General features: G+C 36.7%; 1 protein-coding gene across 2 annotated transcripts in view; it reads left to right on the forward strand.

Annotated features, from left to right (window-relative positions):
• STAG1 (stromal antigen 1) overlaps window positions 1-25,372 on the forward strand; it is a 410,827-nt gene that overhangs the window by 379,455 nt on the left and 6,000 nt on the right. For both annotated transcript variants that reach the window (XM_043595334.1, XM_043595335.1), the window contains 4 exons: window positions 2,112-2,260; window positions 2,981-3,109; window positions 20,666-20,871; window positions 24,251-24,425. In XM_043595334.1, coding sequence (XP_043451269.1) covers window positions 2,112-2,260; window positions 2,981-3,109; window positions 20,666-20,871; window positions 24,251-24,425 — 659 coding nt within the window. The remainder of the gene's footprint in view (window positions 1-2,111; window positions 2,261-2,980; window positions 3,110-20,665; window positions 20,872-24,250; window positions 24,426-25,372) is intronic.

Below are 25,372 nucleotides of genomic sequence, written 5' to 3' on the forward strand. Positions count from 1 at the left end.
ACAGTATGGAGGTTCCTCAAAAAGTTAAAAATAAAACTGTCCAATACCCAGCAATTGCACTACTAGGTATTTACCCAAAGAATACAAAAATACTAATTGAAAGAGACACGCACATTCAAAGAGGTACACACACACACAAAAATATACAATGGAATATTCGTTAGCCATAAAAAAGAGTGAAATCTTGTCATTTGCAGCAGTGTGGATGGAGCTAGAGACCATCATGCTAAGCAAAACAAGTCAGAGAGACACCCCATATGATTTCTCTCATGTGGAATTTAAGAAACAAAACAGAGGGTTGATGGAGGGGAGGTAGGTGGGGGGATGGCTTAAATGGGTGATGGGTAATAAGGAGGGCACTCGTTGTGATGGACACTGGGTGTTGTATGTAAGTGATGAATCCCTAAATTCTACACCTAAAATTAATATTACACCCTCTGTTAGCTAACTGGAATTTAAATAAAAACTTGAAAAAGCAGGAAAAAACGGAGCAAGTTTCAGGACAAAATATATAGAATAGTACCATTTATATTAGAAGTTTTGTGTATGTGATATATTGGTGTGTCTAAACTAGTCTAGAAAACCTTGAAACTTTAACATAAATTACCTTTGGAGAGAAGAATGATATTTAATGGGACAGAGGAAGGAGAACTTTTATTTTTATATTACTTGAATTTTGCACAAAGAGATATATTTTTTGTATTCATTTTAAGTATACATTTTAAAATTTAAGGCTATTGTGTACAACCATTTCTGAAAACATTTTGAAGTTTAAAAATTTATAAGTAATTATCTGTAAATAAATTTGAAAATCTTTTGAAGACCTGCTGTTTCTAGTCATGGCACTCTGTTGGTAAAGAAAATGAGAAGGTGGACAACATAATTACTAGAAGAGCCATTTCAATGGAATGGTATGATTAGAGTGAACTGAGAGATTGGGAGTGAGGAAGTGAAGAAAAACAATGTAAACAATCCTTTTTAGGATCTTTGCCATAAAGAGAATCAAAATGATGCGTTACTAGCTGACATAGGAGATAGAGTTAAGTTATGGTGTTTTTTTTTTTTTTTTTTATGTTGGTTTCTTTTTAAGATGCATGCAGGTAGTAGAGAGGGAATAGTTAAGGATGCAGGACAGAGCAGTAAGCATGAGAGCAAAATTGCTAAATAGGTAAAATGGAGTGAGATCTAGTAAATAAGTAGGGAGTGGCTTTAGATGAAAGCCTGGACTATTCATATCTTGTAGGGAAGACAGATATGTATAGATAAATTTAAGTGTCTGACCTTGGTGGTAGAACAATGATAGCTTTTATATTCTTTAGTACTCCAGATTTATTTCGTTGTTGTTATTTTGATACAATATGTGCAATCTATGTGTAATTTATAAAATCCCTCCACCCAGCTTAAGAACCTTTTTGTATATTTTGTTGGTGGGTAGGAAAAATCACCCCATATTCCAAATGTCTTTTTTTACATAGTGTTCTTGTCTAAAGATATAATCAGTGAAAAAAACCAACGTTCTGAACCCTATCTATCGTATATTGCCATCCTTATGAAACAACAAAAGAACACGTAAATGTTTACGAATATAAAGTATATTTCTATAAACATATTTCTTTTCCCCCAGCCTAAAATATATTATTTTTTTGTTAAAAAGAAATAAATTCCTAGGGCACCTGGGTGGCTCAGTCGGTTAAGTGTCAACTCTTGCTTTTGGCTCAGGTCATGACCTCCCAGTTTCATGAGTTCAAGCCTCACGTCAAGCTCTGCTCTGGCAGCATGGGCTGTATGAGCCTGTGTGGGTTTCTCTGTCTCTGCCCCTTCCCCACACGTGCTGTCTCTGTCTCTTGCAAAATAAATAAATAAACTTAAAAAAAAAAAAAAAGAAATTCCTGTTCACATTTAATCACACAAGTAGCATGAAAATGAGCTCAAGAAATTAGTAATGGTAGATGACTTGGAGAAGGGGAACAGTGTGACTACGGTTAAATATAAGGAGGGAAATTTTACCATGCGCCTTTTAAATATTTTTAAATTATATTACCTATTCTAATAATAAATGAAATAAATATTTCTTAGCTGTAGATTTTTTCCTCTTTTTTTCTTTCAATCAGTTGTTTAATGAACTTGTCCAAGAGCAAGGTCCCAATCTAGATAGGACATCTGCCCATGTCAGTGGCATTAAAGAACTGGCACGTCGTTTTGCCCTTACGTTCGGACTGGATCAGATCAAGACACGAGAAGCAGTTGCCACACTTCACAAGTGAGTGAGCTGAATAAACCCTTTATGTTATAAAGATTTTAGTTTTACTGGAATTTAACTGAAATAAATGTTATTTGACCCATTTTTAAAGTGACAAATGATAGAATTTTTAAGTTACAGTAACTTCAGAGGTTGTGTCATCTAGTTATTCTCAACTAGGAGGGCCTTTTGAATTTGAAAAATACTTCAACTGTCTATTTTTTTTTTATAAAGAATAGAAAGTAAAATTTAACAAAATATCTGGTCAGTCAGTGAGAAAATGTTATAGGAGACATGGGTTTAAAAACACTGTACTAATTTGGTCAGCCTTATTTCATAACTAAAAACTGAATGACAGAAAATGTTAAATACCTTACGTTTAAATACCTCATATAGCTGCTTGGTCCCGTGACCCAACTCTGAGAACGAAAGTTTCTGACAGTCTAATGCCCTTTCCAGGGTATTGTGTTACCCCTATAAGATACATACAGGAATTTAGCTTTGTGGTTATTCAGCTATTTTTTATATTATTTGCTACAACTCATACTTTTCTACTGTAAATAATAGAATACTAATAGGTATATATGTCATACAAGTTAACATTGTTTTGCCCTTCAAATTTATCGGATTTTACTTCCTTCAGTGATTTTCCTGCCTTTTCAACTACTTTGAAATTCTAACCCATTGAGAGAACTACACTACTTATCTGGAAAAATAAGAAGTTATTTTCTTTTACTTCAGGGATGGCATAGAGTTTGCCTTTAAATACCAAAATCAGAAAGGACAAGAATATCCCCCTCCTAATCTGGCTTTCCTGGAAGTATTAAGTGAATTTTCTTCTAAACTTCTTCGACAGGACAAAAAGACTGTGTAAGTTACTTTCATCATGATACCCTTGTAATTTTAAATGTTTTATTTTTTGGAAAAATGTTAGTCATCTAGATATAATTACTGTTGATAACATATGCTCTGATTGTTTTAAGGAACCATAGTTTTCTTTCAAGCATCTATATAATTGTTCTTTCACTGTTCACCTTTAGTACTCTAGAATTTGCAAGATTAAATTGAGTAAGTGGGCAATGATTTCTTTTCTTATTCCACAATTCAAAGAAGTAGGAACATTGGCTTAGCCATTGTGTAACCCTTTCTTTTTTCCCTCTTACATTAATTATATTTTAGTTTTACAGTTGACTCTTGAACAACATGGGTTAGGGGTGCAGACCTCCTCACAATCAAAAATCGTGTTTTAACTTTTTTTTAATGTAAAATAAAAGGGTATTTATTAAATTTTAAATTTCACACTTTTTTAATGTTATTTTTTATTACTTAAGTATAGTCGACATATGATATTATGTTAGTTTCAGGTATATAATATATAGTGACTCAGGAATTCTATACATAACACAGTGCTCACCATGGTAAATTTAGTAACTGTCATCATACAACATTATTACAGTATTATTGACTATACCCTCTATGCTGTACTGTGTAACTTTTGACTTCCCAAAAACTTAACTATTTGTAGCCTATTAATGACTAGAAGCCTTACCGATAATAGTTAACATCTTTCATATGTTATATATATTTTATGCTTTCTTATAATAAAGTAAGCTAGAGAAAAGAAAATGTTAAAGTCATAAGAGAAAATATATTTATGGTATGTAGTGTATTTATTGAAAAAAAATCCACATTTAAGTGGACGTGCACAATTCAAATCCATGTTCAAAGGTAAACTGAATTTTTTATTTGACTTGGTCCAAGAAGATTGATTTCTTTTTCTATTTTTTATTTTTGATAACTGATAATAGTTTAAAGAAGTAATATATGCAGTTTTCATAAAAAATATTGATGGGATACTGAATTTTATGAATTTGGTAGAAAGGTATATCAGTTGTAATAATGTTAAATGAACAGAAATTTGGAGAGACAGTTAAAAATCATATGAATATGAGTGATAATTCTAAGGAGAGATGCCGACTTCATTTGGTCAAAAAAGATTTATTAAACAATATGGTCAGGTACTGTTGTATAACTGTTATTCTAGTATGGCCAGGCAGCGAACAATACAAAGTTTCTAATGTAAGGGGGACACAACATAACATAGGAACAAGAGTCTCAGGCACTGAAATAGAATAATATGATAGAGAATGAGTGATGTTGGGTATTTGTGGGGGTGGGGGGCAGGGGGGTGGTTAGTTTGAAAACTTATTTATTCTAGGCATTTACAGATACACATTTTCCTCTGAGCATTACTTTAGTTGCATCTTACAGATTCTGATATGTTGCATTTATGTTTTCATTCATCTCCGTGACTTTCTCATTTTCTTTGTGATGTATTCTTTTATCTTAGTTATTAAGGAGTATTTTATTTAATTTCCACATATTTGTGAATTTCCAAATTTTCCTTCCATTATTGATTTCTCATTTCATTACATTGTGGTTAGAGAATATGCATTTTTTAATTAATTTTTTTAATGTTTTATTCATTTTTTTGAGAGAAAGAGACACAGTGTGCAGGGGAGGGGCAGAGAGAGAGGGAGACACAGATTCTGAAACAGGCTCCAGGCTCTGAGCTGCCGGCACGAACTGTAAGATCATGACCTGAGCCGAAGTTGGACGCTTAACCAACTGAGCCACCCACATGCCCCGAGAACATGCTTTGTATAATTTAATCCTTTCAAATTTATTCAGGCTTGTTTTATAGACCAATATATGGTCTATTCTAGAGAATGTTCCATATGTACTTCAGGAGAATATGTATTCTTCTGCTGGTGTTCAGTGGTGTTGCGGTATCTGTTAGGTCAGGTGGCATATGGTTGGTTTTGTTTTTTTTTTAATAGCTTTGTTCAAGTCTTCTATTTCTTTGTTAATATTTTGTCTAGTTCTATCCATTATTGAGGGTGGGGTATTGAAGTCTCCTCAACTATTACTGAATTGTTATTTTTCCTTTCAAATTTGTCGATTTTTTGCTTCATGCCTTTTGAGGCTAGCTCTTTTGTTAGTTGTATTTATGTGTATACTTGTGCCTTCCTGATGGATTGACTCTTAAATAGCATTATAAAATGTCATTCCCTGGCTCTAGTAACTTTTGTCTTAAAATTCTATTTTGTCTGATACTAATATAACCACTCCAGTTGTATTTTATTTACTGTTTGCATGGTATACTTTTTTTCCATCCTTTCACTTTCTGGCTTTTTGTCTTTGAATGTAAACTCTGCTTCTTATAGATAGCGTGAGTTTGATCATGTTTTGGGTTGTTTTTTGTTTTTTGTTTTTTTTTTCTCTAAGTAGGCTTCACACCCAGCACAGAGCCCACTGTGGGGATTGAACAAGACCTGAGCTGAGATCAAGAGTCAGACACTTCACTTTCTGCCATTATACTGTTTGCTTCTATAGATCTATTTTTGCTATTTCCTCCCTTATTGCCTTTTTTATATATTTTTTAAATTATTTTTTAATTTACATCCAAGTTAGCATATAGTGCAACAATGATTTCAAGAGTAGATTCCTTAATGCGCTTACCCATTTAGCCCATCCCCCCTCCCACAATCCCTCCAGCAACCCTGTTTGTTCTCTATATTTAAGAGTCTCTTATGTTTTGTCCCCCTCCCTGTTTTTATATTAGTTTTGCTTCCCTTCCCTTATGTTCATCTGTTTTGTATCTTAAAGTCCTCGTGTGAGTGAAGTCATATGATATTTGTCCTTCTCTAATTTCACATAGGGTAATACCCTCTTGTTCCATCCACGTTGTTGCAAATGACAAGATTTCATTATTTTTGATTGCTAAGTAATACTCCATTGTATATATATACCACATCTTTTTTATCCATTCATCCGTCGATGGACATTTGGGCTCTTCCCATACTTTGGCTATTGTTGATAGTGCTGCTGTAAACACTGGGGTGCATGTGCCCCTTCGAAACAGCACACCTGTATACTTTGGGTAAATACCTAGTAGTGCAATTTCTGGACCATAGGGTAGTTCTATTTTTAATTTTTTGAGGAGCCTCCATACTGTTTTCCACAGTGGCTGCACCAGTTTGCATTCCCACCAGCAATGCAAAAGAGATCCTCTTCCTCTGCATCCTTGCCAACATCGGTGGTTGCCTGAGTTGTTAATGTTAACTGTTCTGACAGATGTGAGGTGGTATCTCATTGTGGTTTTGATTTGTATTTCCCTGATGATGAGTGATGTTGAGCATTTTTCCATGTGTTGGTTGGCCATCTGGATGTCTTCCTTGGAGAAGTGTCTATTCATGTCTTTTGCCCATTTTTTCACTGGATTATCTTTTTTTTGGATACTACCCTTTATCTGATATGTCATTTGCAAATATCTTCTCCCATTCTGTCAGTTTCCTTTTAGTTTTGCTCGTTGTTTTCTTGGCTGTGCAGAAGCTTTTTATTTTGATGAGGTCCCAGTCATTCATTTTTGCTTTTGTTTCCCTTGCCTCCAGAGACGTGTTGAGTAAGAAGTTGCTGCGGCCAAGGTCAAAGAGGTTTTTGCCTGCTTTCTCCTCTAGGATTTTGATGGCTTCCTATCTTACATTTAGGTCTTTCACCCATTTTGAGTTTAGTTTTGTGTATGGTGTAAGAAAGTGGTCCAGGTTCATTCTTCTGCATGTCGCTGTCCAGGTTTCCCAGCACCACTTGTTGAAGAGACTGTCTTTATTCCACTGGATATTCTTTCCTGCTTTGTCAAAGATTAGTTGGCCATGACTTCTTTTATATTAAGTGGATATTTTCTAGTGTAACATTTTACTTCAAAATTATTTAAAATTTTTTTCTTTTTAATGTTTATCTATATTTGAGAGAGAGAGTGAGTGCGTGTGAGCAGGGGAGGGGCAGAGAGAGATGGAGGAGACAGAATCTGAAGCAGACTCTGAGCTGTCAGCACAGAGCCCAATGCAGGGCTTGAACTCACAAGCCATGAAATCATGTTGGACACCCAACTGACTGAGACACCCAGGTGTCCCTTACTTCAAAATTACTTAATTGTACTTTTTTAGTTATGTCCTTAGTGGGTTTTTGTAGGCCTTAAAATATACATCTTATCAAAATTTCTTCAAATTTATTCTAGGGAAATATAAAAACTTTACTTCTATATACCTTTTCTTTTCTTTTTTTAATGTTTATTTATTTTTTTGAAAGAGAGAGAGACAGAGCATGAGTAGGGTAGGGACAGAGAGAGAGACACAGAATCCGAAGCAGGCTCCAGGCTCTTCTGAGCTGTCAGCACAGAGCCCAACGCGTGGCTCGAACCATGAACCGTGAGATCGTGACCTGAGCTGAAGTCGAATGTTTAACTGACTGAGCTACCCAGGCGCCCCTGTATAGCTCCATTTCTATTCTTTTTTGTGTCATTATTGTTACACATACTGCATCCTAATATGTTACACACCCAACAATACATCATTATAATTATATTTGATATAATTGTATGTCTTTTAAATACACTGAGAGAAGAAATGGAGCCAAGTATACATTTACTATAGAGTTTGTTATAGTAACCTTTTTTTTTTAATGTTTATTTTTGAGAGAGAGTGTGAGTCGGGGCAGGGCAGAGACAGAGTGGGACAGAGGATCCGAGGTGGGCTCTGCTCTGACAGCAGAGCCCGGTGTGGGCTCAAACTCACAAACCATGAGATTGTGACCTGACTTGAAGTTGGACACTTAACTGACTGAGCCACCCAGGGGCCTGTTATATTATTAATCTCATTTGCCCTTTCTGGTTCTCCTCATTTCTTTCTGTGGATTTGATATACCATCTGGCATCATTTCCTTACACTAATATATCTTTGCTCCCACCTATTTCTTTTGTATTTATTACCAAATATATTACATTTCTATGTTATTGGCTCAACAATACAGTGATACATATTATTTTATACAATTCTTGTTTAAATTAGTGAAAAGAATAAATATGCAATTATATTGGCCTTCATAACTACTTAATAATTACCTTTTAGCTCTCTTTGTTTTTTCATGTGTATTCTCTGGCATCATTTGCTTTCAGCCTAAAGAACATCTTTTATTGTTTCTTTTAAGTCAGGTCAGCCAGCAACAAATTCTCTATTTTTTTTTTCAACGTTTTTATTTATTTTGGGGACAGAGAGAGACAGAGCACGAACGGGGGAGGGGCAGAGAGAGAGGGAGACACAGAATCGGAAACAGGCTCCAGGCTCTGAGCCATCAGCCCAGAGCCCGACGCGGGGCTCGAACTCACGGACTGCGAGATCGTGACCTGGCTGAAGTCGGACGCTTAACCAACTGCACCACCCAGGCGCCCCACAAATTCTCTATTTTTATTCCATCTGGGAGTGTCTTTATTTTATCTTTAGCTTTAAAATATAGTTTTGCTAGATAAAATATTCTGATTTGATAGTGTGTTACTTTCAGTACATTGATGATACTATCCCACTGACTTCTGGCCTCCATTGCATCTGATGAGAAATCATGAGTTACTTGCTCTTCGTTCAAGAGTTTTCCTTTAGTGTTAGCTTTTAGCATTTTGCCTATGATGCATCGGGGTGTGGGTCTTTTTGAATTTATCTTGCTTGGACTTTGTTGAGCTTTGATAATGTGTAGATTAATGTTTTTCACCAAATTTGGAAGTATTAACTATTATATCTTTTTTTTTTTCCTATTATATCTTTAAATGCATTTCTACTCCTTTCTTCTCCTGGTATTTCCACTACACCTATCAGTGCACTTAATGGTATCGCACATTTCTGAGGCTCTGTTCATTTTTCTTTATTCTTTCTGCTCTTCAGAATACATAATTTCTACTGATGTATATTTAAGATTACCAACTATTTATTCTGCCAGTTCAAATCTGTTGAGCTCCTATAGAGAATTCTTTGTTATTGTAATTTGCAACTGCAAAATTTCCATTTGTTCTCTTTTTATCATTTCTTTTTATTCTTCTTATTCTCTATTTAATGAGATAGTGACATATTTTTCATTCCTTATGTATATATTTTTTTAGTTCTTTGAACATATTTAAAATATTGCTTTGCAATCTTTATGGGCCACTGTTTTTATTGCTCACTTTTTTACTGCTACATGTAGGTCATATTTCCCTATAACTTTGCATGTCTCATAATTTTTTGTTTAAAACTGAACAATTTAGATAATATGTTGCATACATGATACGTTGTGAAATAATTTAGGTACACTTCATACCAATTCACTGCACCCCTAGAGATTGATGTTGTTTGCTTGGTCATTTGTTTAGAGATTTGGATGAACAAACTATGAAGTCTGTTTCTCTTACAGTGTGCAGCCTCTGCTATCCCACTCAGATTTTTCCCCTTGTTTTTTGTTTTTTTTGTTTTTTGTTTTTTGTTTTTTGTTTTTTGTTTTTATCATTTGGCTTGAATTCCTAGGAGTCAAGCCTATGTCAGCATTAGACTCATTAATCAAAGGTTGTGCTTAAACCTCCTTGGCCATTTAGATTTTTACTTTTTTTTTTTTTTTATGAAATTTATTGACAAATTGGTTTCCATACAACACCCAGTGCTCATCCCAAAAGGTGCCCTCCTCAATACCCATCACCCACCCTCTCCTCCCTCCCACCCCCCATCAACCCTCAGTTTGTTCTCAGTTTTTAACAGTCTCTTATGCTTTGGCTCTCTCCCATTCTAACCTCTTTTTTTTTTTTTTCCTTCCCCTCCCCCATGGGTTCCTGTTAAGTTTCTCAGGATCCACATAAGAGTGAAACCATATGGTATCTGTCTTTCTCTGTATGGCTTATTTCACTTAGCATCACACTCTCCAGTTCCATCCACGTTGCTACAAAAGGCCATATTTCATTTTTTCTCATTGCCACGTAATATTCCATTGTGTATATAAACCACAATTTCTTTATCCATTCATCAGTTGATGGACATTTAGGCTCTTTCCATAATTTGGCTATTGTTGAGAGTGCTGCTATGAACATTGGGGTACAAGTGGCCCTATGCATCAGTGCTCCTATATCCCTTGGATAAATTCCTAGCAGTGCTATTGCTGGGTCATAGGGTAGGTCTATTTTTAATTTTCTGAGGAACCTCCACACTGCTTTCCAGAGCGGCTGCACCAATTTGCATTCCCACCAACAGTGCAAGAGGGTTCCCGTTTCTCCACATCCTCTCCAGCATCTATAGTCTCCTGATTTGTTCATTTTGGCCACTCTGACTGGCGTGAGGTGATACCTGAGTGTGGTTTTGATTTGTATTTCCCTGATAAGGAGCGACGCTGAACATCTTTTCATGTGCCTGTTGGCCATCTGGATGTCTTCTTTAGAGAAGTGTCTATTCATGTTTTCTGCCCATTTCTTCACTGGGTTATTTGTTTTTTGGGTGTGGAGTTTGGTGAGCTCTTTATAGATTTTGGATACTAGCCCTTTGTCCGATATGTCATTTGCGAATATCTTTTCCCATTCCGTTGGTTGCCTTTTAGTTTTGTTGGTTGTTTCCTTTGCTGTGCAGAAGCTTTTTATCTTCATAAGGTCCCAGTAATTCACTTTTGCTTTTAATTCCCTTGCCTTTGGGGATGTGTCGAGGAAGAGATTACTACGGCTGAGGTCAGAGAGGTCTTTTCCTGCTTTCTCCTCTAGGGTTTTGATGGTTTCCTGTCTCACATTCAGGTCCTTTATCCATTTTGAGTTTATTTTTGTGAATGGTGTGAGAAAGTGGTCTAGTTTCAACCTTCTGCATGTTGCTGTCCAGTTCTCCCAGCACCATTTGTTAAAGAGGCTGTCTTTTTTCCATTGGATGTTCTTTCCTGCTTTGTCAAAGATGAGTTGGCCATACGTTTGTGGGTCTAGTTCTGGGGTTTCTATTCTATTCCATTGGTCTATGTGTCTGTTTTGGTGCCAATACCATGCTGTCTTGATGATGACAGCTTTGTAGTAGAGCCTAGATTTTTACTTTTTACTCTTCGTTGTGTGTGTCGCTTGAAGACTGCTGTCACAATTCAGGGGTGTTATTTTGCTCCACAGTCAGCCAGAAGACTAGCAGCTTGGAAGTTCCCTCTCTCATTGCTTCTGAGAAGGGGCAGCCTTGGGTATGTGCAGTCTTCCAAACTAACAGAGAACTATTTGATTTGATTTGATTTGATTTAGCTTAATTTTTAGAGAAGTTTTAGGTTCACAGCAAAATTGAGGGGAAGGTAAGGAGAATTCCCATGTATCACTCTGCCCTTACACATGCATAGTCTCCCCATTATCAGCATCTACCACCAAGATGATACACTTGTTATAATTGATAAACCTACCTTGACATATCATAATCACCAAAGTTCATGATTGGTTACATTATAGTTCATTCTTGATGTACATTCTGTGGGTTTAGACAAATGTATAATGACATGCATCCGTCATTATGGAATCATACAGAGTATTTTATTCACTTCCCTAAAAATCCTCTGTGCTGTGCTTGTTCATCTTTCCTCTCATCCCCCAAACCCTAGCAACCACTGATGATTTTACTGTTTCCATAGTTTTGCCTTTTCCAGAATGTTATATGGTTGGAATCACAAAGTATGTAGCCTTTTCACATAAGCTTCTTTCACTTAGTGTAATATGCATGTAAAGTTCCTCCATGTCCTTTCATGGCTTGATAAGCTCATTTCTTTTTCATGTTGAGAATTATACCATTGTCTAGAAATACCACAATTGATTTAGCCATTTACCTACTGAAGGACATCTTGGTTGCTTCCAAATTTTTGCAATTATGAATGAAGCTGATATAAACATCCCTGTGTAGGTAATTGTAAGGACTTAAATTTTTAAGTCTTTTGGGTAAATACTAAGGCTTGTAATTGCTGGATCACATGGTAAGAGTGTGTTTAGTTTTATAAGAAACTGCAAAACTATCTTCCAAAGTTGCTGTACCATTTTCTATTCCTATCAGCAATGTATGAGAGTTTCTTTTGTTCCACATCCTCACCAGGATTCGGTGTTGTCATTGTTTCAGATTTTGGCCATTCTAATAGGTGTCTTATTTTTAAAAAAAATTTTTTTTAATGTTTATTTTTGAGAGAGACAGAGCGTGAGTGGTGGAGGGGCAGAGAGAGAGGGAGACGCAGAATCAGAAGCTGGCTCCAGGCCCCAAGCAGTCAGCACAGAGCCCGTCACGGGGCTTGACCTCACAAACTGAGATCATGACCTAAGCTGAAGTCAGACGCTTGACCCACTGAACCACCCAGGTGCCCCTAGTTGTGTCTTATTTTAATTTTGCATTTCCTTGATGACATATGATGTAGAGCAACTTTTAATGTGCTTAATTTGGCATCTGTATATTTTCTTTGGTGAGGTATCTGTTCAGATGTGTAGCCCATTTTTAAATTAGGTTGTTTGTTTTCTTATTGTTGAGTTTTAAGAGTTGTTTCTATACGTTAGATAGCAATTCCTTTATCAGATATGTATTTTGCAAATATTTTCTCCCAGTCTGTGGTTGTCTTCTCTTTCTCTAGACAGTGTCTTTTGCAGAACAGAAGTTTTTAATTTTAATTAACTCTGCCTTATCAATTATTATTCCAGAGACCCTGCCTTTGGTGTTGTAAAAAGTCATTGCCATACCCTGGGTTATCTAGGTTTTCTCCTATATTATTTTGTAGGAGTTTTATAGTCTTACATTTTACATTTATAAATTTTACATTTACAAAATGGTTTATAATCCATTTTGAGTTGGTTTTTGTGAACAACGTAAGCTCTGTGTCTCAACTCATTTATTTGCTTTGCACACACATCCAGTTGTTCATTTATTGAAGAGACTGCTTTTACTCCATTTTATTACCTTTGCTCCTTTGTCACAAAGATCAGTTGATTATATTTATGTGGTCCTGTTTCTGGGTTCTCTTTTCTGTTCCTTTGATCTATATGTCTATTCATTGGCCAGTACCACACTATCTTAGTTACTATAGATTTTTTTTTTCATTTTTCCAGCCTTATTGAGATAAATTTGACATATAGCATTGTATAAGTTTAAGGTATACAGTGTGATGATGGTATACTTATATTTTGCAAAATGATTTTACTGTAGCTTTATAGTAAGTTTTACAATTGTATCGTGTCAGTCTTCGAACTTAGTTGTTCTCCATCAGTACTGGCTATCCTGGGTCTTTTGCCTCTCGATATAAAACTTAGAATCCACTTGTCAATATCCACAAAATAACTTGCTGAGATTTTGGTTGGAACTGCATGGACTATATAGATCAAGTTAGAAAGAACTTAGTACTTTGTCTTTGTAGGCATGAACATGGAACGTGTCTCCATATATTTAGTTCTTTCATTTCATCAGTTTTGTAGTTTTCCTCATATAGGTATTGTATATTTTTTGTTAGATTTATATCTTAATTCATTTTCAGGGGTGCAGATGTAAATGGCATTATGTTTTTAATTTCAAATTCCACTTGTAACTTTGTATCCTGCAACCTTGCTGCAATTGCATATTAGTTCCAGGAGGGATTTTCTGTCAGTTCTTTAGGATTTTGTACATAGACAATCGTGTCATCTGCAAATAATAACTGATTTCTTCCTTTCTACTCTGTATACTTTATATTTCCTTTTTTGTCTTATTGAATTAACTAGAATTTCCAGTACAGTGTTGAAAAAGATTGGTGAGCAGGGACATTCTTGTCTTATACCTGATTTACTGGGAAATCTTCAAGTTTTTCACCATTAAGCATGTTAGCTATACGGTTTTTTGTAGATTGTATTTATCAAATTGAGAAAATCCCCTTTTATTCCTGATTTAGTGAGAGTTTTTATCAAGGATTGCTGTTGGGTTTTGTCAAATTCTTTTTCTATATTTATTGATAAGATACTGATTTTTCTTCTTTAGCCTGTTGATGTGATGGAATATATTAATTGATTTTCAAGTGTTGAACCAACTTTGCATACCTGGGTTACATCCCACTTGATCATAGTGTATATATTTATTTTTCAGTACAGTGTTGGATTCAGTTTACTCATATTTTGATGAGGATTTTTGCTTTATATTCATGAAGATATTAGTCTGTAGTTTCCTTGTAATATCTTTGTCTGATTTTGGTATTAGGATAGTGCTGGCCTCGTAGAATGAGGTAGAAAGTACTGCTTCTGCTTTTGTCATTTGAAAGAGACTGTAGAGAATTGGTAGGTTTATTCCTTAAATGTTTGGTAGAATCATCAGTTAACTCATTTGAGCTTGGTGCTTCCTGCTTTGGAAAGTTATTAGTTATTGAATCAATTTATTTAATAGATACAGGCCTTTTCAGATTGTCCATTTCTTCTTGTGTGAAATTGGCAAGTTGTGTGTTTCAAGGAATTGGTCTGTTTCATCTGGATTATCAAATATGCAGGCACAGATTTGTTTATAGTATTCCTTTATTCTCCTGTTAATGTCCATAGGATCTGTAATGATGTTTTCTCTTTAATTTCTGGTATTAATAATTTGTAGCTTCTCTTCCCCCCAACTCTTTTTGGCTGACTAATCAATTTTATCGATCTTTTCAAAGAACCAGCTTTTGATTTTGCTGATATTATATATTGCTTTATGTTTTTAATTTCATTGATTTCTACTCTAACTTTTAGTGTTTCTTTTCTTTCACTTTGGATTCAATTTGGCCATCTTTTTCTAGTTTTCTAGGGTAGAAGCTTCTAGATTATTGATTTTGGATTTTTCTTTTCTGATATGTGCATTCAGTGCTGTAATTTCCCTCTAACCATTGCTTTCACTGCATTACACAAATTTTGAAGTGCTATTATTTTCATTTCATTTCATTTTCATTTAAAATTTCCCTTGGGATTTCTTCTTTGTATCATGTGTTAAAGTATATTCTTTAATCTCCATGTATCTTTCTGATACTGATTTCTAGTTTAATTCCATTGTGATCTAAGAGCAGACATTGTATGATTTCTGTTCTTTTAAATTTGTTAAGATGTGTTTTGTGACTGGGGTGCCTTGGTGGCTCAGTTTGTTGAGCGTCCAACTCTTGATTTCGGCTCAAGTCATGATATAACAGTTCCTGAGATCAAAACCCCGCATTGGGTTCTGCACTGACAGACACCTCAGAGCCTTCTCGGGGTTCTCTCTCTGCCCCTCCCCTGCTTGAGTGCATGGGCTCGCTTTCTCTCCCTCCTTCCCTCGCTTGCAAAATAAATAAATAAAAACATTTAAAAAAAAAAACAAACAAAAGATGTGTTTCATGACCTAAAATGTGATCTCTTGGGGCGCCTGGGTGGCGCAGTCGGTTAAGCGTCCGACTTCAGCCAGGTCACCATCTCACGGTCCGTGAGTTCGAGCCCCGCGTCAGGCTCTGGGCTGACGGCTCAGAGCCTGGAGCCTGTTTCCGATTCTGTGTCTCCCTCTCTCTCTGCCCCTCCCCCGTTCATGCTCTGTCTCTCTCTGTCCCAAAAATAAATAAACGTTGAAAAAAAAATTTTTTTTTAAATAAAATGTGATCTCTTGGTGAATGTTACAGGTGATTTGAAAAAAATACGTATTCTGCTTTTGGATGGGATTAGTCTGTAGATGTTAATTATATCCACTTGACTGATGGTGTATTTGATTTCTACTATGTCCTTACTGATTTTTCTGGCTACTGAATCTGTCTATTTCTGATAGAGGATTAAGTCTCCAACTGTGATAGTGGATTCATGTATTTCTAATTGCAGTTTCTCTTTACAATTAGTTTTGTCTCACATAGTTTGATGCTCTGTTTTAAGGCACATACATAGTAAGAATTATTACCTTTTTTGAAGAACTGACTCCTTTATCATTATGTAATACCCTTCTTTATCCCTGATAACTTTCTGTACTTTGAAGTCTGCTCTGAAATTAATATAACTACTCTTGGTTTCTTTTGATTAGTGTTTGCATGGTATAACTTTTTCCATCCATTTACTTACTTTTATTTTATATGTCTTTACATTTAAAGTGGATTTCTTGTAGACAGCCTATACTTAGGTCATGTTTTTTGATCCACTCTGGCAATCTTTTACTTGGTGCACTTTTATACCATTGATGTTCAGATTGATTATTAATACAGTTGGATTAATACCTACCATATTCCTTACTATTTCTGTTTGTTGCTCTTATTTTTTGTCTTCCACTCTTTTTCTGCTGTTTGTAAAAAGTTTCAATTAAGCATTTTATGATACCATTTGTTCTACTTTCTTAGCATATTGATACTTTTTTTTAAGTGGTTGCCCTAAAATTTGCAATGTGCATTTACAATTAATCCAAATCCACTTTTAAATAGTACTGTATCACTTCATGAGTAGTATGAGTACCTTATAATAACAAAATAGTCCTAATTTCTCCCTCCTCTCCCTTGTATCATTGCTGTCATTCTTTTCATTTAATATATAAGCATATGTAATCATATATATCTATGCATATACGTGATATATACATAAGCATACATAATCAAATACATTGTTGGTGTTATTTTGAACAAAAATTTCCTTTGTTAGATCAGTTAAGAAAAATAAAAGTTTTTATTTTAGGGGTGCCTGGGTGGCTCAGTTAAGCCTCAGACTTCGGCTCAGGTCACAATCTCATGGGTCATGAATTTAACCCCCGTGCCGGGCTATGTGCTGACAGCTCAAAGCCTGGAGCCTTTTTTCAGATTCTGTGTCTCCCTCTCTCTCTGTCCCTCCCTGCATGCTCGCTCCCTCTCTCTCTCTCTCTGTCACAAAAATAAATAAATATTTTTTAAATTTTTAAGTTTTTATTTTACCTTCACTTATTCCTTCTTCATTGTTCTTCCTTACTTTATATAGATTCATGTCTGTGACCTATATTACTTTCTTTCACTCTAATGCTCTTATTTTAACAAATTTTGGAAAGCAGGTCTACTGGCAACAAATTCTCTCAATTTTTATTTGCCTGAGAAAGTCTTAATTTTTCCTTCACTTTGAAGGAGAGTTTTGTAGGGCACAGAATTTTAGTTTGGTGGGGTTTTTCTCTTAACACTTTACTCCACTCTTTTCTTGCTTGCATGGTTTCTGAGAAGTTAGGTATAATTCATATCATTATTCCCTTGTGTATGAAGCATTTTTTTTCCTCTGGCTTCTTTCAGGATTTTTCCTTTGCCTTGGATTTTCTGTAGTTTGAAAACAGTATGCTTAGATATAGTTCTTCTGTCATTTTATCCTGCTTGGTATTCTCTGAGTTTCCTGGATCTGTGGCTTGGTATCTGACATTAATTTGGGAAAATTCTCTGCCATTTCGGGGTTTGTTTGTTTTTTTAATTTTTGTCTAATGTTTATTTTTGAAGGAGAGAGCATGAACGGGGGAGAGGCAGAGAGAGAAGGAGACATAGAATCCAAAGCAGACTCCAGGTTCTGAGCTGTCAGTAAGGAGCCCAACGCAGGGCTCGAACTCATAAACTATGAGATCATGACCTGAGCCGAAGCTGGATGACTTAACAGACTGAGCCACCCAGGCACCCCTGCCATTTCTGTTTTCAATTATTGTTGCTGTTGTTCTTTTCTTGCTTCCCCTTGACATTCTCAATATGTTAACACCTTTTGTAGTTGTATTATAGTTGGATATTCTATTTTCCTCCATCATCATTCTCTTTGCTTTCAGTTTTCAAAGATTATGTTGTTGTGTCCCCTAGAGCAGAGGCTTTTCCCTCAGCTGTGTCCAGTCTACTGATAAACCGATCAGAGGCATTCTTTGTTTCTTTTACAGTTTTTATCTCTAGCATTTCTTTTGGTTCTTAGGATTTCCATCTGTCTGCTTTTGTTGCTCATCTGTTCTTGCATGCTGTCTACTTTTCCCATTAGAGCCCTTAGCATATTGATCATAGTTGTTTTAAATTGCCAGTCTGATAATTCTCATATTTCTACCATGTCTGATTCTGATGTTTGCTCTGTCCTTTGAATCGTAATTTTGCCTTTTGGTATGCCTTATAATTTTTTCTTGATTAGCAGACGTGATGTACTGGGTAGAAGGAACTGCTATAAATATACCTTTAGTAATATGGTAATGAGGTATGGGAGGAGGGGAAGCAATCTATAATCTCAGATTATAGGCTTGTGTCTTAGTTCACTGGACTGTGAACTCCTCAAGTATTTCTCACTTTTTTCTTAACCCATAGTTGGGACATAATGGGTGGAGTGGGCTGGAGTTGGTATTTCCCTTCCCCCAGATTGGTTAACATCCACTAATATCCCAGTAAGTTGTGCTCTGCTTTACCAGTTTCCCCTGAGGAGAGGTTTTGTTAAAAACCATATACTCTGGGGCGCCTGGGTGGCTTAGTCGGTTGAGCGGCCGACTTCTGCTCAGGTCACGATCTCGTGGTCCGTGAGTTCGAGCCCCGCGTCGGGCTCTGTGATGACAGTTCAGAGCCTGGAGCCTGTTTCGGATTCTGTGTCTCCCTCTCTCTGACCCTCCCCCATTCATGCTCTGTCTCTCTCTGTCTCAAAAATAAATAAACGTTAAAAATTTTTTAAAAAAGCAAAAAAACAATATACTCTGGCAGATTTCAAAATGATATCCTTTTCCTCTCCCCTTGCTGGAAGCACAGAGGAGTTTGCTCTAATGTTTACTGTGGAAACCTGGTTGAACTTCTGGAGGTAAATCTCATATTATGGGGAGGTCCCCCTGGACTGGACCGTGGACTGGGTCCTCCTGGAATTTTGAACTCTCAGACTTGTCCACAGTGAACCTCCAACAATTTGTGAATTAAAAATTTTTAATGTTTGTTTATTTTTGAAGAAGAGACAGAACATGAATGGGGGAGGGGCAGAGAGAGAGGGAGACACAGAATCTGAAGCAGGCTCCAGGCCCTGAGCTATCAAGCACAGAGCCTGATGGGGCACTCAAACTCAGAGCAGTGATATCATGACCTGAGCCGAAGTTAGATGCCTAAGGGACTGAGCCACCCAGGCACCCCCAGTTTGTGAATTACAGCTCAGGTTTTCCTACTCCAGCACTGGTTCTCAAGTTAGTTTCCACTAGTGAGTTTGTTCCAATAAGCTGTTGCCTCCTGTATTCACATATATCTCCCAGTCTTGGGGACAGCTATTTTCCTCTCTTATGGATCCAGGAAGTTGCTGATTTTTTAGTCTGTTGAGCTTTTTACTTGTTAGGATGCAGTGACAACTTTGAAACTCCTTATATGCAGAACTGGAAAATAGTCTACTATGATTTTATCTTTAAGTCTGGCTTTCTGAGAGTTGCTCTTGGGTCAGAGCAGCTTATTGTTCAACTAGTATTTGGTTAGCAGTTGTGCTTAAGCCCCTGGTGCCAGTGAGACTTCTTCCCTGTGTTGATAGGTCAGTGTGGGGCCTGGGGAATGATTTCAACACTGCCCTCATTCCCTGTTCTTTTTGCCCATGAGTAGGTGCAGCTTAAGCATATGTGCAGAGCCTTCCCAACTTCCAAGATTGTCTGTGATTCCAGGAGGGCTCTTCTTGGCTAGCTTTTCTCTCGTTTTCTCTGTTAAATTTCTGGCTTATCTACTCTCTTTGGTTGCTGGGCAGAACTTTTATGCCATTGAACAGGAACTGGGGGTGGGACAGCATCCCTCTCCTCCCAGAATAACACCTCTATTCTGTGAGCAGGGGACCAGGGGTAACCCCTCATTGTCAACTTGTCCCTCCAGGTGGTCTCTGCCTGCTGTGCCTAAGAGAGAGTCACTACTTGACAAGTAGAGGATGGGGAAGAAGGAAGCCTCCTTCCTCCCAGCTGCTGTCCAGAATAGTGTTTCTTCCAGGGCAGCTCCGGATGAGAAGTGAAAGAAAGAGGGAAACCCTGTCTTCTTATCCATGTCTACCCAGAGTAGAGCTCCTGGAGTAATGCCTTCATAGCACAGGACAGTGGTGGAGAAGAGGGGACAAAGGAGGGGAACAGGTTATGATGCAAATGCAACAAACTCTGTTTTTACTGAGATTTAGGAATTTTCTTGAATAAATGTTTCTCCATTTGCTATGTGCCCTTAGGACAGTTTCTAAAGACTTTAAATGATTGTCTTTTATCATTTTCACCAGTTAAAAAATTGTTTTGCTGGGAAGAGGATATGCCTAGTTCCTCTCTCCACCATTATAGAAATCCTGCCCTGGTTTAAACAATTAAAAAAAAAAAAATCAATAGCCTATTGAGCTAAACTTCTGATTTTTTTTTTTTTTTGAACATTGGCCTAGGAAGGACTCTACACACACACACACACACAGCCTTAGTAATACATTCACCTATTTAAAAGCATTCCAGTGCTCACTTCAGCACATGTACTAAAATTGGAACAATAAAAGCATTCCAGGAATATGTGCAGCAAAACCTTACATTCTCATCCCTCTTTTCCAAAGGTAACCACTGTTAACAATGTAATATGTACCCTTAGGGATTCTTCAGAACTTTCAGAGAGACAGCCTCAGTCTATGAAAAAATTAAATAAGTGATACATGAAGTGCTTCTATGAAAATCACTGTTTCCTTTGTTGTGTTTCTAGTCATTCATACCTAGAAAAATTCCTTACGGAGCAGATGATGGAAAGAAGAGAAGATGTGTGGCTTCCACTTATCTCCTATAGAAATTCATTAGTCACTGGAGGTGAAGATGATAGGATGTCTGTTAACAGTGGAAGTAGCAGCAGCAAAACCTCCTCAGTAAGGAATAAGAAAGGACGACCCCCACTTCACAAAAAACGAGTAGAAGGTAAGTCTACCTTTAACCTATGAGACAAGTAGTTTGCTTACTATTGCAAAGGTAAATAAAGTGACAGATCTGTTGAAGCAAGGTAATACTGTTAAGCATATTATTTCCTTGTATATTTGACACATACTCAAAGGTTAGAACAAAGTGGAACAGAAAAGGGTCAAGGAGAAAGAAGTTAGAAGAGCATAGGTACAGAGAAAGATAGGTACAGAGAAAAAGAAAACAGTTACAAAGGTTTATAAAATTGATCTCCATATCATAGACCCTCTAATACATTAAAATTTAAAATAAGGTGTAGTCATAACATTAATTATCAAAATTCATCCTAATATAGAAGAGATTCTGATAAGCTAAGGGTAGACCTGTGCAGCAAATTGAACATGACCAAAACAACTTTCGATTTCTACCCCAGGAATATAATTTATTCTTGTGCATTAAAATAATGATAGCTGACTCTGGTTTTATAACCCTCATGGACTGTGGGAAACAAGGAGTTGAATTGTCATGAAAATGTGAAAATGCATAATTATTCATATATTCAAAAAGACTAAAAATTGCTTTATTAGAGCATTACTCTTAAACTAAGAAAACTCAGAGCACCTGGTGGCTCAGTCACTTAAACATTTGACTTTGACTCCAGTCATGATCTCATGGTTCATGAGTTCAAGCCCCGTGTTGGGCTCTGTGCTGACAGCTCAGAGTCTGGAGCCTGCTTCGGATTCTGTGTCTCCCTCTCTCTCTCTGCCCCCTTCTCTCTCTGCTTCCCCTGCCCACACTCTGTCTATCAAAAATAAACATTAAAAAAAATAGAACTACCCTACAGCCCAGCAATTACACTACTAAGTATTTATACAAAGGATATAGGTGTGCTATTTCAAAGGGGCATATGCACCCCAATGTTTATAGCAGCGCTGTCGACAATAGACCAAGTATAGAAAGAGTCCAAATGTCCATCAACTGATGAATGGATAAAGATGATGTGGTATGTGTGTATATATATACACATATACATACACACACATACACACACACACACACAATGGACTATTACTTGGCAATCAAAAAGAATGAAATCTTGCCATTTGCAACAACATGGATAGAACAAGAGGGTATTATGCTAAGCAAAATTAGAGGAAGACAAATATCGTATGACTTCACTCACATGTGGAATTTAAGATACAAACAGATGAACATAGGGAAAGGGAAGCAAAAATAATACAAAAACAGGGAGGGGGGAAACATAAGAGAGTCTTAAATACAGGGAACAAACTTAGGGTTGCTGGAGGGGTGGTGGGTGGGGGATCGGCTAAATGGGTGATGGGCATTAAGGAGGACACTTGTTGTGATGAGCACTGGGTGTTATACATAGGGGATGAATCACTGGATTCTACTCCTGAAATCATTATTGCACTATATGCTAACTAATTTGGATATAAATTAAAAAAGAAAAAAATATTTACAGAATTAATGTTAAAGATTTTGTGTCAAGTTTTGTCTTTGGGATTTAAAATCTTTTGGTTCAGAGAATGAAAATAACTAAACCCTCTCTGTAGTGTAGAATCCTAAACTTCTCTCTAAATAATGACTGAAAAAAAGAAAACTTGCTGTATGTCAGTTTGAAATTTACCAAGCGACTAACGTAGGTCATGTGCCCAGAATCCTTAGGCAGCAGTTTCATCTGTTTGGAATAAAGATGAGAAAGCCTTGTAAGAAGTGTTTTCATTGAGGAACCCTTAGGGGTTAGCAGGATCTCCTCAAGAAGAGTGAGTTCTTCCTGAAGTTAGTCATTCATTCATCAAGTCTTTACCAAGCACCTTTCAAAGACCTGCAAAATGCTGGAGATTAAGTATTAATAAAAATGCTCAGGGGTGCATGGGCACCTCAGTCAAACATCTAACTGTTGATCTCAGGGTCATGAGTTCAAGCCCCATTTTGGGCTCTGTGCTAGGCATGAAACTTACTTTAAAAAATGCTCATAGTACAGATGGGAAGACAGAAGCAGGCAATTTTAATTCAGCAAGGGAAGTGCTCTGATGGGCCAAAAAGATTTTCTGGGTACATACAGGGACTAATCGAACTCTTAATGAATCAGGAAAGATTTTCTGTAAAATATGGTATGTAGTAGAGCTGAAACATGGGTTTACCAGGTTAAGAACCTAAGTGGTACCATTTTTACAAAATTTTAAGTGCAGCAAAAGATAAAAGTTAGGAATTAAATGTTGAAACAAAAGTAGTATGAATAAAAGAAGATGAAACCTCTTTTTGCTGATTAAAGAAAAGATGCAATAGTGAGTTTCAGATCACTGGAATGACATTAACAAGACAATAGGTAAGTATTTTCAGGAACTGAGAAGCTGATCCAGAACATATACATATGTCTGACAATTGTTGAAACACTGAGAGGTGGGATGCTTGATAGCAAATACAGAACCTAACATGCACACATCTCTGAGACTTAATGGAGGAAGAAAAACAGTAAGATTCATACTGTGTACTTTGTGATTGAAATTTTTTTTTAATTCTTCAGAAGGGAAAGCATAGCAGTAATACTTTTAAGTCTTCCCATATTAGGAAAATAACTTAGAATGTTTGTAGTAGAAACTTTATAATTATGTAACAGTATATCAGGCTATAGTTTACATATGCAAATAATGCTTTAATCTGTTCAGATCTTCATGAATGATCTTCAGAAAAAGGAAGAAACACTTCCTGGTCCCTTGACAAAATTTAATTTTAATTAAAGAGATAACCTATACAGTTGACAGATGACCTGCCAACACAGGCCAGTGTATAATTAAATCCTTAGTAAGTAGGAATGATTCTATTTCCTCTAGAAGTTAAAGGAGAATGGGAAGTGGGGGCTGGGTAGGATGAATGAGGAGGGCTTCCCTAAAGAGGTAGAACTTAGAAGCATGAAAACAGTGAGCCTCTTAACCCATCCCCATATTGAATTGCCTGGAAAAAAGTTATTTCTCCAATATCCCAGTTGTGCAGTGGGATTTGCTGATTTGTCAGTAAAGGCCCACCACACTTTAAGTGCTGCTACCTGGGGCCCCTCTAAGACCCAGCAAATAGGCCCTTTATTGTTTGAGTAAAGCAAGGTTAGAGGGATCTCTGGCTGACCCCATTCTTCCCTTCCTGTGGTTGAATTAATCCTTATAGATGGAGGGATTCAGAAGAGAGGATAATGTAAGAATATATAAGAAAACGGAGTTTTGGAAGTTTAGTAACTTACAGAAAGTTACACAGGCGAGTGGTATAACTGGAATTCAAACTAGACAGTTTAACCCAGAAGCCACGCTCTTCTAGTCTGTTCTAGAACTTCTACCAGAGTTCATTCCACTAATGATATGTTGTGACTCTAACTGGAATTTTACAGATGAAAGTCTGGATAATACATGGCTAAACAGGACTGACACCATGATTCAGACTCCTGGGCCCCTGCCAGCACCACAGCTCACTTCCACTGTACTGCGGGAGAATAGTAGGCCCGTGGGAGAACAGATTCAGGAACCTGAGTCTGAACATGGTTCTGAACCTGACTTTTTACACAAGTAAGTAGTAAAAATTTATTTTCTTGGTATAAAACCTTTAATTGTTAAAAAAAGAAAAACCTTCTTAAAGCATGTTATTGGTCAGTTCATGAGGAAAAACCACAAGCAGAGACTAATAATTTGTATTAGAAGATACATAAGCCTGCCAACAGTTGTGGATATCAGTTACTCAGAGCCCAAAGACCTTTAAAGCATGGTGCATCACTAAGTGCTGATTTCAGTTGGAGTTTACAGATTATCATTGGGCAGGTCTGTTTTTTCTCAGGGACATGCAAAGAAGACATGCAAGTTACTTCCTTGGAAAGAAAGCCTATAAGAGTCTCTGCTAAGGTTGTACTAGTCTGAACAAACAAATAGACTATTCCTTTTTCATTCATTAATAGCATTTTGTCTTGGTCAAGTTTATATTTTAAACTTAAACTGTTAGGGATTAAGGTATTTGTCAAGATATTTGATAAATTCTGAGAACAGTTGCCTTTTCTCTAAGAGAGAATCAAAGTCTTACCTTTTCCATGCTAGTAGTAATTAGTATGTTTTCTAGTACCATGGCCCCAAAAATTTTGGAAAAGGCAAGATAATGGTACGACTTTTGCTATAAAAGAACTTTTTCTTTGTTGTTTTCTATCCAGCTATGTAATTCTTCTAGTTTCTTGTGTTTCTATTCATTGGGGTAAAATGCTGTGATTTACTCTGATGGCAAAGAAAATTCTCAGTTAAAATCAACAAATTTAGCAGGTTGGAAATGGAAAGAGGAAATGTTAGAATTTTTCAGATCCTGGGTTTTCAGAAAGCCTCTTTGCTCAGAGGATCTGCCTTTCTTCAAAGCTAAAAGGATAATCATTGTCAGACAGCCACTGCATAACAGCATTCTTAGAGGGTAGTTTGCCTTATGACTAGCATTCTCACCCTGCTTCTTAGAGGGTGGATTCTTCCTTATTGGAGCAGCC

This window comes from Prionailurus bengalensis, chromosome C2, assembly GCF_016509475.1.
Source record: "Prionailurus bengalensis isolate Pbe53 chromosome C2, Fcat_Pben_1.1_paternal_pri, whole genome shotgun sequence".
Lineage (NCBI taxonomy): Eukaryota > Metazoa > Chordata > Mammalia > Carnivora > Felidae > Prionailurus > Prionailurus bengalensis.